Raw genomic sequence first — 19225 nt, 5'->3', positions numbered from 1 at the left:
CCATCTCATCTCATTCTGGCTCAGTTCACTGTCCATGAAAATATTCCTCGAATAATGAAATCCTTGTACTAAATCTAAAATAAAATAAAAAAAAAAGAAGATAGCAATTTTTCACCCTGATAAAATGATGGATAGTTTGGGGGAACTGTACTAAATAGAAAATGGAAAAATAAAAAAAATACATAAATAATAGAAAAATAAAAATATAATGCCTAATGAAAGGTTTAAGGAATATTTATGACTCAAAGTCAATGTTAGTTTCATTGTTCATTGTTCATCACACACACACACCCACACACACACACACACACCCACACCCACACACACACACACACACAAAAGAGAAATGTTATAAATAATATAATATAATATAATATAACAATATAATATGTATGCATGTATTAAATCTGGAATATATATTAAATATAAATAGCTATTATATGATGATATAGCATTTAGAAATATTCAAATATTTAATTAAAATCTAAATAAAGAATCCATCCGTCTATCTATCTATCTATCTATCTATCTATCTATCTATCTATCTATCTATCTATCTATCTATCTATCTATCTATCTATCTATCTATCTATCTATCTATCTATCTAATATTTACATAGATAAATATTCAATATAAAGATATCAATATAAATATTCAAAATTAAATATTTGAATATTTGTAACTTTGCTTATAGGCCCTATTAGTTGAACTGAACCGTTGCATAATGTCAATAACGTTAACTTTTAGTATTTTTAGTACTATTTTCAGTATTTAAAAATGAAAAAAGAATAAGTAAGCAAACTTTTGGATTTCAAATAACTTAGATTTCACATGATCACGAACTTTACGGTCTGCTTGTGTGTGTGTGTGTGTGTGTGTGTGTGTGTGTGCGTGGGTGTGTGTGTGTGTGTGGGTGTGTGGGTGCGTTGTGTGTGTGTGTGTGTGTGTGTGCGTGCGTGGGTGTGTGTGTGTGTGAGGGTGCGTGCGTCACACACGCGCGCAGCGAGCGGTACTTTGCGTAACACCGGAACTGTGATGCGCGGACCGCTGCAGCCCTACAACTCCACAACACTATTATTGTTGATGATTTATTTCACTTCACTCAAGGTTTCCTGCCATGACGCTCTGGATTCCCACTAAAAGAGAGAAATATGGAGTGGGTGAGTGACTTTCAACGCGCTTTTGTTAGTTTTTACTCAATGTTTCACTCTGGAAAGTCGCGTTGGAGTGTGAGGAGCGTTCAGCCGCACCTTTACCTGAACACACACACCACGCGCTTCTGATACCTGTATGGAAAGTTGTCAGTTATCATACATGAACTACTCAGATGCTTTAATACATCAACAGGACAATGGCTTTGTTGACATATTTTGTAAGAGAAGTTTGGATGGTTGTCTCATTGTACTTTCGGGTCACAAACAATATATTTGTTTTACTGTAGTTTGTTTATAAGTACACAGTTGAGTGAATGTTGTTTGACAGGACAATACAATTACAATAAATACAGCAACAGAGCCGCCAGAGTTCCAGTTCATATACAGCATTTCCCTTCCAGTCACTTTAATCTGTGAACATGAGCTCAGGTTAACACCCATAAAAGCAAACAGAATGAACTCTTTTAGCTCACACTGCTTAATGGCTGGGTTGTTTTGCAAATGTGCTTTATTATTGTTTGCGGCTTGATAAGGGCATTTAGATACTGTACATTTGTGGTTAGTTGTCATGCTATACTTCCAGTTGCAACCATCCAATTTATGTCACATGCTTCAGTTGTATTTACTGAAATAAATTCTCAGAACAATAATAGTTGTTGCCTGTCAAATTAAATCAACTTCACATGCACACGATATCGTAACAAAGTACACGCTCTGCTGGTCTCAAGTCCTTGTCTTCTTCATGTTCTTTAAAAACAAAAAAAGCCTTTGAAATAATAATTATAGAAACGAATTGTAGAGCAAATCTGACAGCTTTTGCATATGTTATTTATTGGAACAGTCAATGTACAAATGAATGGTTTGAGTCTGAATGTGTCAACTGTTTGGACAAAATGTATTATTCTCATAATAAAAACAAACCCTACTATTCGAAAGTTTGGCCACCTTTTTTCCACCTGACAGGCCTGAATATAGCATTATGACATAATGTACATGTTAGATAGCAGACTCAGAACACATTTTAATATTTGGACTGCATTTGTTGACCTTTTTGCCCTGAGTGCTGCGTCTTTCTGACCCTGGCTGTTGCACGTGTATTTATTCTGTTGCTGTGGTGCGGTGCAATACTGTACTTACTGTTCATGCCAAGAGCGGTCAGCTGGCCAGTTTAACGCACACAGGGACGATTGTTGTGGTGGAGCATTCTTAAGGGATATGTAATCTGTTGGTCAGACATCAAGCAGTCTGGTTCCTACTGGGCCAATTTTCCCGCCCCTGAGGACTTTGACATACATTTGAGGAATTTGAATAAAAGTGCTTTTTGCGTCTGGTGAGGAATTGGTAATAAAAATATCCTTTTTTGTGCATTTGGAATTATGGACCCTTAATGATGCATTTCTGCAGTTCTTAAAGCTGCATTCATTTTCCAAACCGTGTTTTTGGCTTGCTCTGAATCACTACGGTACACCTATAATAAGTGTTTATATTCGGACTGTTTAGACTGGTTCGGATAGGTACCACTGCGGAGTAGCCCAGTACCTGCGTGATTCGCCATAGACATAAACAGAGAGAAGTAGCTCCGGCTACAATGTTCTTCCACAAGACGCACGCAGTTCTGTTTATTAGCTGCTAGAGCGCCAAAAGTTACGGACTGCAGCTTTAAGTTTTTAATTTTTATTTTAAATTTAATGTATGTTTATCACACTATACTTTGTGTTATATCACTTTGACATTAAATTACAGAAAAATTGGTAAAGCTGATGTGCAAGTGTTTGTAATACAACAGCTCAGGGCAAATTTGACATCTTTCTGTCTTCTGACCAATGTAACCAACCTCTCTGTATTTTTTCCTCTTTTACAAGGTCATAGAAACACTAGCATGGTTTTTCTCTCGCTATTGGAGCAAATGGGAATGCAGGTATTATATTTCTTGTAGTTTCCGTGCACCACTATAGAACTATGACAACTTCCACTTCTGAGAATATTTTTGTTGTGTCTGAACTCACACACATTTGTGTTGTTTTTGCACCATAATGTCAGCACTATTTCTTCATGTCACTATAACCACAAGGCATTAGTTACACTGTGCAATCAAAACTGCTCTCTGAAATGGCCCGGTTCATCATTGCACTTGAGCAAAGCATATGAAAATGTGTGGCCTGCCTGCCTATCATAGATGAGCGCATACAAAGACCGGTCAGAATGGAGCCTGTTAGCACAGCCCACATCCCAGCATGCACTAGGCCTCAACACTGTGACACATCTATGGCCCATTTGGCCGAGACAACAAATCACACGCTCAAATAGAGCCTAGTGTGTGAACTGAATCATTGTCTGTGATGCCTGGACTGTGGCAGTTTTTTTAAGTGATAAAATGTCTTAATATGGTATTTTTGTCTTAATGACACACATTTTTTTTTTAGTTGAGCATATTAAATGTAGCCAGGGGTGATGAAATTCTTTGTCTTTGGCACTCCTTAGTGAGGTCTGGATTTGTTTGGGTGTGGACGGGAAATTTCATGCACCTGCATTATGAATGATTAATCTGAGAAAACCAGACCGAAGTTTATGGGCTGATTTTACGAGTTGCAGAAGTTACGAGATATGGAGGCATTTTCTTTTCTTCACTGTGAGCATAATATGTCAGATTACAATGAGCTTGTTCTATGGAAATTTAGCTGCAGATTAACCGGAAATGAAAAGTTGCTTCATACTTTGCTTTGAAGAAGAAGCGGACAGATTTATCAGTTGAGTGTGCTTGAGATCTGCAGTGCACTCGTGGAAGCATGTTGTGAAACGTAGCCTCAAGCTTTTCGGTTTATCTATGAGTCTTCATTTGAACTGAACAATGTGCATGCCTGAACAAGGCCTGAAACATTTTCCCTTGGGCTGAGTGTCAGTGCGCTGTAGATAGTGTGGCATTGAAAAATCTTATTATTTTTTTTTAGCAGTAGTTTTTATTGTTTAATGCAAGGCGGGGGGAGTAAATTATGCATTTACCCTTGATGTAACGCATCTTTATTCCAGTCAATGTCACATGATCCTTCAGAAATCATTTTAATATGCTGATTTGCTGATCATTTATCAGTGTTGAAAACAGTTGTGCAGCTTCATATTTTTGTGCAAAAACCAGTCTATATATGTATTTTTCAGGATTCTTTGATGAATAAAACGTTCATAAGGACCAAAGACTTAAACTACTTCAGTCTGTGTGCATTGAATTTAATTAATACACACGTTTCACAATTTGAGTTGAATTACTGAAATAAATGAACTTTTCCACGACATTCTAATTTATTGAGATGCACCTGTATATATCAGGTACACATGCCAAATTTTCTCAAGGAAAAAAAAATCTCTTAACTAATGCTGTAAATATGCATGAGAGTCCGTTGGTACTACATTGCTATAATATTGAAGGTTAAAACTGACTGATTTGAAAACTGACTGATTTAAAATGAAAACTGATGAAAACTGTCTTGAATTGCTTAAATTACACTTAATGAAGTTTTATAATAAAAGTTACAATTACATAATATTTCTATTTCAATTTGTTTAAAAAAATATATAATTATTTAAATGGTGGCTGTCATAAAAAATATAAATTAAACATGAACAGTAAAAGTTATAATGAATATATTATATGGTGCATATATTTATCAAAATGCCCCTCTCTACAGTTTATTTGTCTAGCTGACTAATGAGTTTATGGTCACAGAATATGTTTGTTTCTGAGGTAAATGTGATGTTACGTGACATTGTTTACAAGCCGTTATATTGACGTCTTTGCGTGGCTGAAACACTGATTGAGCGATTACATGAGACAGGCTCAGGTTCATCTGCAGTTCAACAGCCCAAAAAATGTTACTACTAGTAAGAGGAAAGCACTCAGCGCCTCTTAGTGTGTTCACATTCCACGAATCAGCACTTGCACTGTGCCCAACATTTCAGATGCTGTTTGTGCAAGCCAATATTGCATCCAAGTACAGCACAAACTCTCCTATTGTCTGGTGTAACCCTTACAGTATGGTAAACTGACTCAGATATGTGGTTTAAGAGGTGTTTGCCAAGGCAAGCATTGCTATTACTTTTGGTGACCCTGTTGGAGGGACCCAAACTATGTCTTTATTATATTATACAGACTTGATGTGGGCTTTTTTGACTTAGGCCCACTGCACGATTAATTGAAATAAAACTATATTCATGATATGGATTAGTACAATTTTGAAATAGCAAAGGCTGTGATTTAATTGAATAAGTATATGCATCTGCTCTTGAGTTTGCCTTGCTTTGATGTGTATTTGGAGTTGTGCCTACAGTCTTCCTGTACTTGCAATGAGAAGCGTTAAGCAACAAGAGAAACTCACATTATTTTCTAAAAATCTTTTTTTATTGTAATCTCATTGGGAGTTTGGGTTGCATTTGGCTGTTACTTTGAAGATCTGAGTCATACTGACAGACGTCAGACATGTCAAGTGGCTGTTTCCCTGCAGAACTTGAGAACTTTCCACTCAAGAACTTGTTCAACAGTTGGTGCGCTGTCATTTTTTTCCTCTTTCACAGGACAGACAGCAGCCTTGTTGTTTTTATTTTTTGGTTTCTCTTTGCTCTCTGCAGTCTGTGACACCCTTTTGTCTCATTTTCAGCTATCTATAACTATGATGCCAGAGGAGAGCCAGAGCTGAGTCTTCAGGTGGGGGACACGGTACACATACTTGAGACGTTTGAAGGTGAGTGTCGATTTCCAGCGTGTCTTGACACGTCCACCCACACTTTCTTATAGCGTGTTCACACTTGCACTGAACACATAATCTGGGGTATCCCAGAGTTCTGCTGAAGCTCCGAGCGCTTCATATGTGGCCTGCAACATTCAAATTAAGCAGCATATTTGCTTGCATGATTTAAAGTGCTCATATTTTACACTTTGTAACAGTTTATTTGACCCAAAGTGTAATTATAATGTTAAAATGTTAATGTTTTCCATGACCATTTTCTGCTCTCTCTCTGACATTTAAGCTCCATTTACAGTTGGTCTGAAAGGGATAGTTCACCCCAAAATAAAAATTCTCTCATCACTTACTCACCCTCATGTCATAGCAAAACTGTTAGGCTTTTTTCTTCTATGGAACACTTAAGATATTTAAAAAAATGTCTCCAATGTTGTTTGGACACCAGTGTTATTCAAAATATTCAGAAGAAAGCAATTGATATCGGTTTGCAACAATTTAAGGATTTAGTAACAATGACAGAATTGTCATTTTTGGCTGATCAAATCATGTATGCTAAATGCAAATGTACATTATCAGTGAAAAGTTTGGGTAGGCAAGATTTCAAGGCTTCATTTATTTGATAAAAAAGCAGTAAAATATTACAATTTAAAAATAACTGTTTTGTATTTTAATATATTTTACAATTTTAAAATGGATTAATGCATCAGCTAGTGGGAGATTTAAGGGAAAAAAACAATGTGTGTGTTTGTGTATATATATATTAGGGGTGGAACGGTTCGCGGGAAAAAATCGAACCGTACGGTTCTCTACACACGGTTCGGCACGCGCTAGGACCGCGGTTCAACTTAAATCTGACAACGCGTCTGTAATATGGTTTGCTATAAAAAACACGTAAAACAAACAGGCTTCGGCAAATGTATGTTTCTGTTGATGGATGCGCATTCTGGCTTCCCAATACATTACAACAACAGCGATGAAAAAAGAAAAACGTGGACAAATCATTCACTCTTCTTTAAAATCACCTTCTCGTTGTAATACCTATGTCATACCCATGTCATTATACAAATTTGTGTCCTCATAAATCAAAAAACACACACACACACGTTTCTTGAAGCATCTTGGACTTCTGGATTGAGTCTGTCTCAGTGTGTTTTGTTTCTTCATGTCATTGCAGACAGACTGGATTATGATCAGATCTCTGTGTGGAGCACTTGCTGTTGTCAGACAAAAATCTCACTGGATTATTACAATTAATGGCAAAATGAATATTTGGAAATGTAAATAATAATATTTCAAATAATTGTTTCCTATTGTAATGTATATTAAAATGTAATTTGGTCCTGTGCCACAAAGCTGAATTTTTCATCATTACTCCAGACTTCAGTGTCACATGATCCTTCAGAAATTATTCTTTATTATATCCTCTGACATAACCCCTCAGAGGACCTCAGATGATGCCAACCCTGAAACAACATACAGAACTACCACATTTTGCTATAAGTTTGATTGCATCATATAATAATTGCTGTTAACAGTGCTCATCGTCTGTTTGATTACGTCTTTAATTAATTACGTCTTTAATTGATTTTTCCGTACATTACTGTCATATGTACATTAACTGACAGTCATCACTGATAAGCTACCACTAAATATTGTAGAAACTTAATTTGCTGTAAAGTTGCTTTGCAACAATTTGTATCGTGAAAAGCGCTATACAAATAAACTTGAATTGAATTGAATTGAATTCTAATATGTTGTGACCATATTACTTTTTTCAGAATTCTATGATGAATAGAAAGTTCAAAAGATCAGCATTTATCTGAAATAAAAATGTTTTGTAATGTTTCTCAGTAAATGTCTTTAGTGTCACGTGATCAATTTAATGAATAAAAGTGTTGATTTCTTAAAAAAAACTTTTGAATTGTAGCATAAACACCATCCAAAATGTTTTGTGATGACTCAAACTATTCTTTGATGTAGGCAAAAACACATGTAACTAGATTGCATTTGTAGTGTAAATGCAAAGTGTCTCAGACAACAGTGATGGGCCACCTAGTCTCCTGTCAATCAAGCATTGTGCTAAAACAAGGGTTTTTAAATTAGCTGTCCATGTGCAGCTTTAAAAGAAAACAACCATCCGATCTCAAAATTTCAGTCCTTCTGTGAAAAATATATGATGTGCATTCAAGTGAGATTTGTTTTGATTAAAACACTGGACAACTTCACCTTTCTCTTTTTTTCTACATGACAACAAATGTTTAAGCACCTGTGCAACAAAATGAGTAGCAAATGATTGTGCATTGTGTACTTAGTTGTATTTTAGCATTCTTGTTCTGCAAAAGAGAATGGTGGGAAAGGTAATTAAAGTCTCTCTCCTCGTAAACTCCCTAAATTAACTTTTTTTTGGAAAGTTTTATAGTATTCTTTTTCGACGGCACACAAAATGCACACAAACTAAATTGTACAATCAACTTTCACTAAGAAACCATTATTATTATCAGTACCAATCAGCTGCCACCATGATTATTTAATTTACACGCCCCCAGCTCAGAAAGTCATGGCTTAAAGACAATACAGAGTGTCTTTGTAGTACTTGCATTCATGTCTCTCCTCTTGTAAATATTATATTTTTTCATTTAAAATATTCCATTTCCTTTTTTTTTTAGAATGGAAAACCTGATTTGGCTATTTACATCTACCCTAGTGTCTCTAGTGATTTTGCTAACTCTGAGCAAACAGAACATCTGCCTTATTCTGTTATATAAATAATATATAGCAGCATCTGCCATGTGGCATCATCTGTCTCAAAGATCTGCTCTTTTTTTTTCTCTCTCTCCTTCTCCCAGGGTGGTACCGAGGATACACACTACGACAGAAATCACAAAAGGTGTTGGGATAATTATCATCCTACTGATAAACTGACAATCTAATCATTACCTGACATTCTGCAGCAGGCGGAATGAATTGCGTGGGTTCTCACATATGCTTCTTTGTCTTATTTCAAAGGGCATTTTCCCTGCCAACTATATTCATCTGAAAGAAGCGAAAGTTGAGGGAACAGGGTAAGAGGCAGATCACGTTAATTATGCTCTGTAATTCATTAATGGCAAATTGTCTATCACTTAATTAAGCATGTGCTGTCAGAGGAGTCCATGGTAACAGTCATCTGCGGTTGGCTTTATGGTTTTGCTCGTTTACCCTCAGAGACCACTGTAGCACAATTGTAACACTTGTTCAAAGCAGTTAAATAATGCATAATTCATAAACGGGGGTTAAAATGCTCAGAAATGTATCTTAGCAACACATCTGGCAAGAAAATATAGCCTGATTCTTTCAGCATGCTTTGCTCAGTGTTTTGGACCAAATTTTGCAATCTTCTAAGTATGTGTTTTACCTGAAATATTTTTTTTATGTTTAGTGATAGAATATATATATAAACCTCTGTAAATAAGAGGCAGCTTGTTGCAGAAATGTGGACTGAGTATATTTAGTAAATAATACATAAATTATTCCAAATGACTTTGATGTAGCCTAATGAAAGTTTATTGGGTGTTTGATGGGTGTGCTGAATTTAAATAGGAAGTCTTATATAGAGGTCAATGCAACTGCGCTGTAGGCTTCTAAATGTGCAGTTTGAGTTAGTTTGGAAGGTCGGTGAGGTGTATGAATATTCTGGGATCATGAAAATTTACAGAGATAAACATATATGAGTTGTAGCCCAGCTTTCTGAGAAGGCTTATGCAGTATGTAGCAATTAAATCAAACCAAACTTACATGCCCTGAAATTCTCACACAAATGAGCCTGTTCAGTGAATGTTACAAAAATGATTTGGTTACACTTTAGTGTCATTTTGTAACATTAGTTAATGCATTAATTAAAACATGAACTAACAGTGAGCAATATATATATTTACTGCATTTATTAACCTTTGTTAATGTTAGTTAATAAAAATGGTCATGTTAATGTTAGTTCACATTGTGTTAACTAATATAAACAGACGTAACTTTTGATCTTAAAAATATGTGTTAATTGTTAATTCATGTTAACTAATCTAATGTTAACAAATGAAACCTTATTGTAAAGTCTTCCGAATAAGGTAAAGTGTTACCAATAAATAGTTTTTTTTTGTCTTGTTATAACAATATATATTTTATATACTGTATACAATTTTTATATATATTTTATTTTAATATATCAATACCTTTGTAATAAAATTAATACATTATTTATAAAATATACTTTGATATGAATACTTGTTGCATTAAATTAATGGTCAAATAATGAAACTTAGCTTTTTGTGAATATCCTTACTGAAATATATTTTTTGCTTGAAATATTTTATTTACTATGCTGAATTGTGTTGTGACTTCAAAACTTAGTGAATCAAAAAATACTGGTGGAACTTTGCAACCCTAAATGCCTTGCTCTGCAATTTTGCAAATGTATCTCTAGGGCTGGGTATCGAGTTCGATACTTTTTAGGCACCTACCGGAATACCATCGAGTATCGAAAAACGTCTCGTCGTTTGGAACCAAATTTCGATACCTAAGGGGTTAATCTCATCAGCGTCAGTGAGCCAATAAGCCTGCAACACATGACATATCGATCAGTGTTTGACATCCGCGAGAGCGATTCGAAAGCGCACGGAGCAGTCTGCTCTCTTAGCTCTCGTGGTACTGTAATACACCGACCGGTTTGCACAGTCAGTCTGCGTCAAGTCGAACACACCTACTAGTTTACACCAGTTACACTCAGAGATGTGGCGCACACGTGAGGCTGTAGTGTGAATGCGTCCCAGCCCCCATAGATGTAAGGCTACATTTACACTGGTGCGTTTTTTTTAAAATGAAAACGATCCTCGTCATACTGGCGTTTCCACTGCGTTTCAAGCCGGCTTTCCACTATCTCCAACAAACGACAGACCGGTCATTCAGTCATTGGTTTCCAATGGAGAGTAGCGCGGGAGCTGCGTGGAGTTCCGATCATATGCAGATGTCAGTTCACGTTACACGTCCGAAAGCACGTGTTATGTGACCATTCATGCAAACCGTAGCATCATGCTAAGACAATAAATAAGATTTATATTACGCTTTTACTCAAAACTCATTTTAAACCACCATCGAGTGTTTGTAATAACTTCCGATTGCCGTCTAATGTGTGTTTTGGCCATGTAATGTTGCTGAAATTAAATATGTTATTACCTCTGAGTCAGAGCAGCGATCATGGAAGAGAGAACACAAGCAGAGAGAGCTTGAAGCTGCTAATGCTCATCAGTAAATCAGTGGAAAATAAATAGAAATCATGATTCTGTCTGAGCTATGCATTTTAAAACGAACACAAAAAAACATCAACAAACTGAAAAATAAAACCAAAGTTTTTTTTTTTAGATAATGTAATATTGTTCAAATTGATTTCATAAAACTGGTAATCGAAAAAAGTATAGTTCAGGAACCGGTATCGAAGTCAAGGTATCGGTATCGATATCGGAAATTTTTGAACGATACCAGCCCTATGTATCTCTCAAATTTTGTAAATGCAATGTTTTTTTTTTAATATATAACTATGGCTTCCTTAAGACATTTTAAAAAGAATTTACATCAATGCTTGTGTCTCTGAGGGTTAAAGAACTGTGAATGACATTTGTATTTTTGAGAACCCGATTAAATCATATTTTTCTTCTAACCTTCTGTTGATGTACAGGAAACAAGAGACTGTTGTACCTACAGATTTGCCCTTGGTCCAGGAGCTGGGCACCACGTTACGAGAATGGACACAAATATGGCACAAGCTTTATGTGGTATGTGAACCCACCTGTGTCGCCTTTGCAGTTTGTTTGAGTTCACCTCACTGTCCTTTCTGCTCAACACAGAGCTTCCCACGATGTGTTTGCTCAACAAAGACAAATCCCATCCGTAGTGTTTTGTAAGCCATGATATCGTTTTAATCACCTGTTCGTCTGCACACCAGAGCAACAAGACCACGCTGTTCCGGAACGTTCAGCAGATGGCCTACAGCCTGATCGAGTACCGCTCGCAGATTGTGTCCGGCACGCTTCCCAACGATGACCTTGTGGCGCTCAAGAAGAAAGTCACAGCAAAAATCGATTATGGGAACAGGTGCGGTTTGGCTTCCTGTACTTCCTCATGTTGTTTCACCAAACAGATATTTGAATAACGTTTCATTTGAGGGGCCGAAATGTCTGAATATGTGATTTACTGATACCATGAAGCATACATTTTGAGTTTACCCAATTTAAGTTGCTGGAATGCATTAAAACTGTATGTAATCGATTATGATAATATGGTAGGGATGTGTTAGTATTCTTGTGTTGTAGACTCTGTCTGTGTCTGTTGCACAGGATTCTGGGGCTTGATTTAGTGGTGCGCGATGAAGCAGGAAACACATTAGACCCTGAACACACGAGCACGGTCAGTCTGTTCAGGGCCCACGAGTCAGCATCACACAGTATTGATGAGAGGATACAGGAGGAGAAGGTAAAACACTTGTTTTTGCTCTGTGCATTATCAAAATATATATGCTGGTACCAGGAAAATGTTTTCTTTTTAGTTGCATGTTGAAACCCAGGTCCAGAATTAGCACATGACTATTGCCAAATTAGCTTTGATGAGTAATTACGATAGTTGGCGGGTAAATGTATAAATGCATGGTTCGAATTGCAATGCAAAAATGCCAGGAATCGCTGACTGAGCCAAAGTGGTGCAAACGGTCTGCTAAAGAGAAAATTATGGTTGGTTATTCTGCTGTTCTGTTTTGAAATTTGACAAATAAATAAGCAACTTTGGCCTAATTATTTGTCAAATATATATATATATAAACCACATATATACCACAAAACTACCATTGTCCATAATAAATGGAGATAAACGGATGCATAACAAACATTTATCACAAAATAACTGATGCACATACTGATAGATTCTTTGTGCGAAGTTGCATTTAGAGAAGCTGCAAATTAAAATATGACCCATGACCTTGGCATTGTTAGTGCCATGCTCTACTGTTTTAGCAGTGTTTCAGTTTTTGAAAGTGTTCTAGAACTTCAGTCAAACTGTCCACTAGTTGTCTCAAATCATGAATTTTACCGTGTTTTTTTTTTTTTTTTCTCGATAGATGCGGCTTCAGAACCTGGAGAAGCGGCGCCAGACCCTCTTCAGCAGCGTGCACACATACAGCCTTCTAATAAATCTCAGAAACTTTGTATGCAACATCGGCGAGGACGCTGAACTATTCATGTCATTGTACGATCCTGATAAATCTGAATTTATTAGGTGAGTCAGTCACTTTCTTTAGATTTTTTTTCTTCTCTATGTTCTTTTTTAAAAAGCTGAAGGAGAAATGTGTAGAATATCCTCTACATATGAATTCCTCACAAGAAGTGTTTGAAATATGTGAATGCGTATTTCTTTGAAAGCTGAAGTACACCAGTATATATCACACAGCGAGTATCTAGTGAGCTTGTGTCAGTTTCAATGGAGAAAAAGTAGTTTTTGTGACACATTTTGTCTTGTCCTTTAAGTGAAAACTTCCTGGTACGGTGGGACAGCACAGGCATGCCGAAAGAGATAGAAAAACTCAACAACCTTCCTGCACTCTTCACGGTAACAAAGATTAAAAGAATACTTTTCTCAGGTTTTTATAGTCCCATATACCACGGTTCAACAATTTGGAGTCAGTGAGACTTTTGAAGAAGTCTCTTATGCACAGCAAGGCTGCATTTATTTGATAAAAAATACAGTGAAACAGTTATATTGTGAAATATTATTACAATTAACTCTTTCCCCGCCATTGACGAGTTTTTACGGCTTTTCGTGTTTTCACTGTTACACATGAGGGGGCGCTATTACACATCTTCTGAACGAGTACAAAACCTCCCGAACAAAAACACATGTGTACAGGATGGAGAAACGAGCAATCTCTTATGTAAGCAGATGCATATAAAAAAAATTATGCGATCATCAGCAATGACAGCATATACAGTGGGTACGGAAAGTATTCAGACCCCCTTACATTTTTCACTCTTTGTTATATTGCAGCCATTTGCTAAAATCATTTAAGTTAATTTTTTTCCTCATTAATGTACACACAGCACCCCATATTGACAGAAAAACACAGAATTGTTGACATTTTTGCAGATTTATTAAAAAAGAAAAACTGAAATATCACATGGTCCTAAGTATTCAGACCCTTTGCTCAGTATTTAGTAGAAGCACCCTTTTGATCTAATACAGCCATGAGTCTTTTGGGGAAAGATGCAACAAGTTTTTCACACCTGAATTTGGGGATCCTCTGCCATTCCTCCAAGTTGCAGATCCTCTCCAGTTCTGTCAGGTTGGATGGTAAACGTTGGTGGACAGCCATTTTTAGGTCTCTCCAGAGATGCTCAATTGGGTTTAAGTCAGGGCTCTGGCTGGGCCATTCAAGAACAGTCACAGAGTTGTTGTGAAGCCACTCCTTCATTATTTTAGCTGTGTGCTTAAGGTCATTGTCTTGGCTGGCAACTTTTTAAAAAAATGCTGGCGGGGAAAGAGTTAAAAATAACTTTTTTCTATTTGAATGTTTAAAAATGTAATTTATTCCTGTGATGCAATGCTGAATTTTCAGCATCATTACTCCGGTCTTCAGTGTCACATGATCCTCATTCAAAATAATTTTATATGCATTTTTTCAGATTCTTTGATGAATAGAAAGTTCAAAAGAACAGCTTTTATTTGAACTAAAAATCTTTTATAACATTATAAATGCCTTAACTTTTGATTAAAAAAAGTTTAAAATAGTGCTGTTAAATGATTAATCGCGATTAATTGCATCCAAAATAAAAGTTTTTGTTTACATATATGTATGTGTACTGTTTATTTATTATATATATAAATACACACACATACAGTATATATTTTGAAAAGTGTATCAAATACTTATTTGCCCCACTGTGTATATATATATATATATATACATAATAAATATACACAGTACACACTTATATATTAAACAAAAACTATTATTTTGGATGCGATTAATCATGATTAATCGTTTGACAGTACTAATTTAAAATGTCCTTGATGAATAAAAGTATTAAAAAGGTTTTGACCCCAAACTTTTGAATGGCAGATCTAAAAATGAGAAGAAGAAAAAAACACTGGATTTTTTTCTTTGTGATAATGAAACAATTTTAAGTGCTTCCTGCTGTTGCGTCTCTGTGTTTAGGATCTGAGCAGCAGTGACCTTATCAGACAGCGTCTCTTCCTGGTGTGTCAGATCATCCGTGTGGGCTGCATGGAGCTGAAGGAGGGAAAGAAACACACAGGAGGACTGAGGAGGCCGTTTGGAGTAGCAGGTTCTGCACTTAGAAATAGATTCTTTATTGTTAGTAGATGGTATATTTGTAGAGGGTTCAGATGTTTCCTAGTTGTTCTCTTCATTTCACACTTCATATTTGTAATTTGTTTAGAAACACCAACCAACCTTAATGGTAAAAAATTATTTTGTGCCACTAGCTTAGTGTTGCAAAATTGCATAGAATTATTTTCAGTCAGATTTTCCAAACCTTGTGTTTGCCCATAGATGGACAGTTAGTTCTGGTTAAAGGAATAGTTCAATCATAATACAAAATTGCTGAATAGTTACTCACTCTGAGGCCATCTAAGATGTAGATGAGTTTGTTTCTTTATCTGAACAGATTCTGATAAATTTACATCACTTGCTCACCAATGGATCCTCTGTAGTGAATGGGTGCCGTCAGAATGAGAGTCCAAACTGCTGATAAAAACATCACAATAATCCACAAGTAAAGCTGCATGTTTGTAGGAAACAAATCCATCATTAAGGGGTTTTAACTTCAACCTGTTGCTCCATAATAACACTTCCTCCAGTGAAAAAGTCCATCCACTATTGTCCTCTCACATCAAAATCCATTGACATATTTGTTTAGGACTGTTTTAAATGTTTTTTATTGTTTGTAAAGGGTGCTTAATCTGTGCATATCGCTCTCCTGATTTAAACTTTTTCACCGGAGAAAGCAATATTATATACAGGCCTAATATTTTAGTTAGATGTAACGTTTAATAATGAAATTAAGAAATGCCTTGATTGATTTGTTTCTTACAAACATGCAGCTTTTTACTTCACAAGACATTAACTGATGGACTGGAGTGGTGTGGATTATTTTTGATGGTTTTATCAGCTGTTTGGACTCTCATTCTGACGGCACCCATTCACTGCTGAGCAAGTGATGTAATGCTACATTTCTCCAAATCTGTTCTTATAAACAAACTTGGATTGCCCAAGGGGACATTTTCAGCTAATTTTCATTTTTAGGGGAACTATTCCTTGAAATTCTTCCACCTCAAAATAACAATTCAGACAGCTTTACAGCTCAAATAACATACATTTTGTTCTACTGATGAATGCATGCAAGTGCTTTAAGAACAACCCCACAGACGTTTCTGCTTTTAAGCTGTTCAGCTGTCTTGGCTGTCGGGCTTCAATTCTAAGTGCATTACTCCAAGGGCATTTTTCATCTGTTTTCATGATCTTGAGGGATGAGTCAACTTCATTTTGTGTGGTAATAGATTTTAACCCTACAGATGACGTGTGTGTTCACAAAGGTTTAATTGCATCAAGAGAATCACACCATATTGCTTCTTTAGTATTTTGACAACAGCACTTTTACTCTTGTCCTTGTCACTTTCGGCACTACCTCGCATTGTCAAATATCTGAGCAAAAGACATTATTTATCCGTATTGCCAATTTGCAGATGAAAAGAATGACTTTTTCCCAGTCAAGCTCACACAATGTTTCACACCTTATAGTGTTCTGTTCCGTTTTCTTTTTCCTGTTATCAAATTTCAGTTTAAAGTTTTCAGTCTTGCAAGTAGCTGAAAGACCAAACATTACTATTGTTACTTTTCCTTTTGGTTGAACTCCAAAATGTCATATGAAATGATTACATTGTCAATAGATGTTTTTATCAAACCTACAGGCGACCTGCATTTGCTGAAAATAGTTTTCTTTTGTTTCAAAAGGATGTTGTGTCAAATTCTTTGACCCTTTTTTTTTTTTTTTGCTGCTGAGTCACTGTACTCAATAACGTCAGGTTGAATGCCTGCATTGTGTTTTTCAAGATGAAAAAAAGCTATTTTTACCATAAGCTTCAAAGACACATTGCATCATGTTAAGCCTGTGGCTTTCTTAAACCTGAGCACAGGCAGCACCTGATTTACCTCGTTGTGAAAATGTCTTTCCGTTTTTCATGGTTGTAAGTACTCCGTTAGAGAGCTAGAAGACATTGCATCTAAAGGAATACCTCACCTAAAAATGAAAATTTGCTGAAAATGTACTCAGGCCATCCAAGATATAGATGAGTTTGTCTTCATCAGAACAGATTTGGAAAAATTGTGTATTACATCACATGCTTTCAAATGGATCCCCTGCAGTGAATGGGTGCCATCAGAATTTTAACTTTAAATCATTGCTTCTGGCCAAAATAGTGGAGAATCCATAATCCATAATAATGCTTCCTCTAGTGAAAAATCCATCCCCTGTTGTCCTCTCACATCAAAATCCACAGATATATTTGTTTAGGACTGTTTTGTACTGTTTTCACTTGTAAACGGTGCTTGGTCTGTGCATATTTCTCTCCTGATTCAGATGAGACAACTTTTTCACTAGAGAAAGCAATATTATGGATAGAGGACTCGTATTTTAGCCAGCAGTCTGAAGTTAAAAAAATGCCATAACGATGGATTTGCAGCTTTTCACTTCACAAGCGTTAATTGATGGACTGGAGTGGTGTGGATTGCTTGTGGACTATTGTGATGTTTTTATCAGCTATTTGGACTCTCATTCTGACGGCACCCATTTACTGCAGAGGATCCATTGGTGAGTTAGTAATTTAATGCTAAATTTCTCCAAATCTGTTCTAATGAAGAAACAAACTCATCTACATATTGAATAGTCAATAAAGCAAATTTTCATTTTTTTAGTGAGTTATTCTATTAATTTTGTTCAAAAGCAATTATTGGTAGCAATCATTTTCACAGAAAAGATGCTGTTTTTCTTAACTGATTTAATAATTGAGGTTCCTGTAGACTCGAAATTAATCTCTTAAGAACTGTACAGTAGGAAGACAAAATGAACAATTTGCGCCACATATCTCGCCTTCGAATACATCTGAAAACAAATACTTTCAAAATGCGAGATATTTGCTCTCCCTCTAAGGGAATGTGAACAATATTGAATGTAGTTATTAAATGTAATGTATCTGTGGTTCGGATCAGCACTAGCCTCATGTTTCTTTGTGTCTGCAGTCATGGATATCACAGATATTGCCCATGGGAATATTGATGATGAATGTAAGCAGTATTTCATCCCGTTTCAACAGTGAGTGTGTCCTTTATGAGATTACAACATCCTTCATTTGCATGATTGTAGTTTCTGTTTTCATGTTTTTTTTGTTGTTTTCACAAATTATTGTTTATTTTTGGCAGAGTCCATCATACACTGTTACCCCTAGGCGTTTTTTCTTCAATTTTGTCCTTCTCCTCTTGGACTCTCTCTTTCTAGGATTGCCATGGAAACGTACATCCGTCAGAGACAGCTAATCATGTCTCCTCTCATACCATCTCGTGTCATTGGCGAGAACGAGCCACTCGTTGCCGTCTTCAACAAGGTCATTGCAACTCGGGAGGTCAACCACAAAGGACAGGGTAAATCCAGACCAATAGGCCAAAATGAGAAAAAAAGTCAGAATTGCGAGTTTTTATCTCGCGATTGTGACTTCGTATCTGGCAATTCTGACTTTATATCTCACAATTGCGAGTTTATATCTCACAATTCTGACAAAAAAAGTCAGAATTGCGTGATATAAACTCGCAATTGCGAGTGAGAAAAAAAGTCAGAATTGCGTGATATAAACTCGCAATTGCGAGTGAGAAAAAAAGTCAGAATTGCGTGATATAAACTCGCAATTGCGAGTGAGAAAAAAAGTCAGAATTGCGTGATATAAACTCGCAATTGCGAGTGAGAAAAAAAGTCAGAATTGCGAGTTTTTATCTCGCGATTGTGACTTCGTATCTGGCAATTCTGACTTTATATCTCACAATTGCGAGTTTATATCTCACAATTCTGTGAAAAAAAGTCAGAATTGTGAGATAAAATTCGCAATTACCCCTTTTTTTTCCTATTTTTTTTTAATTCAGTGGTGGAAACGGCTTCCATAGAAACGGGCTTCCATACCTTATGCTATGGAGGCTCTCTCTTTTTTTTTTGATTCCTCAGTGTTTGCTAAACATTCTGTAATTTATTAGTCATTATATAGCCTAA

At 36.1% G+C, this 19225-nt stretch overlaps 1 protein-coding gene across 1 annotated transcript in view; it reads left to right on the top strand.

Moving 5' to 3' along the window:
• Positions 1-1031: 1031 nt before the first annotated feature.
• Positions 1032-19225, top strand: part of LOC107552157 (dedicator of cytokinesis protein 5-like) — a 61028-nt gene continuing 42834 nt past the window's right edge. Inside the window, exons 1-12 of the mRNA XM_016233986.1 lie at positions 1032-1161; positions 5802-5885; positions 8732-8772; positions 8892-8947; positions 11587-11683; positions 11854-12002; positions 12245-12380; positions 13018-13175; positions 13424-13505; positions 15109-15238; positions 18211-18283; positions 18467-18609. Coding sequence (XP_016089472.1) covers positions 1119-1161; positions 5802-5885; positions 8732-8772; positions 8892-8947; positions 11587-11683; positions 11854-12002; positions 12245-12380; positions 13018-13175; positions 13424-13505; positions 15109-15238; positions 18211-18283; positions 18467-18609 — 1192 coding nt within the window. The 5' untranslated portion in view covers positions 1032-1118. The remainder of the gene's footprint in view (positions 1162-5801; positions 5886-8731; positions 8773-8891; positions 8948-11586; positions 11684-11853; positions 12003-12244; positions 12381-13017; positions 13176-13423; positions 13506-15108; positions 15239-18210; positions 18284-18466; positions 18610-19225) is intronic.

This window comes from Sinocyclocheilus grahami, unplaced genomic scaffold, assembly GCF_001515645.1.
Source record: "Sinocyclocheilus grahami isolate Dianchi unplaced genomic scaffold, SAMN03320097.WGS_v1.1 scaffold442.1, whole genome shotgun sequence".
Taxonomy (NCBI): Eukaryota; Metazoa; Chordata; class Actinopteri; order Cypriniformes; family Cyprinidae; genus Sinocyclocheilus; species Sinocyclocheilus grahami.
The sequence above is the reverse complement of the archived record's forward strand: the minus strand, read 5'-3'. Positions and strand labels throughout refer to the sequence as shown.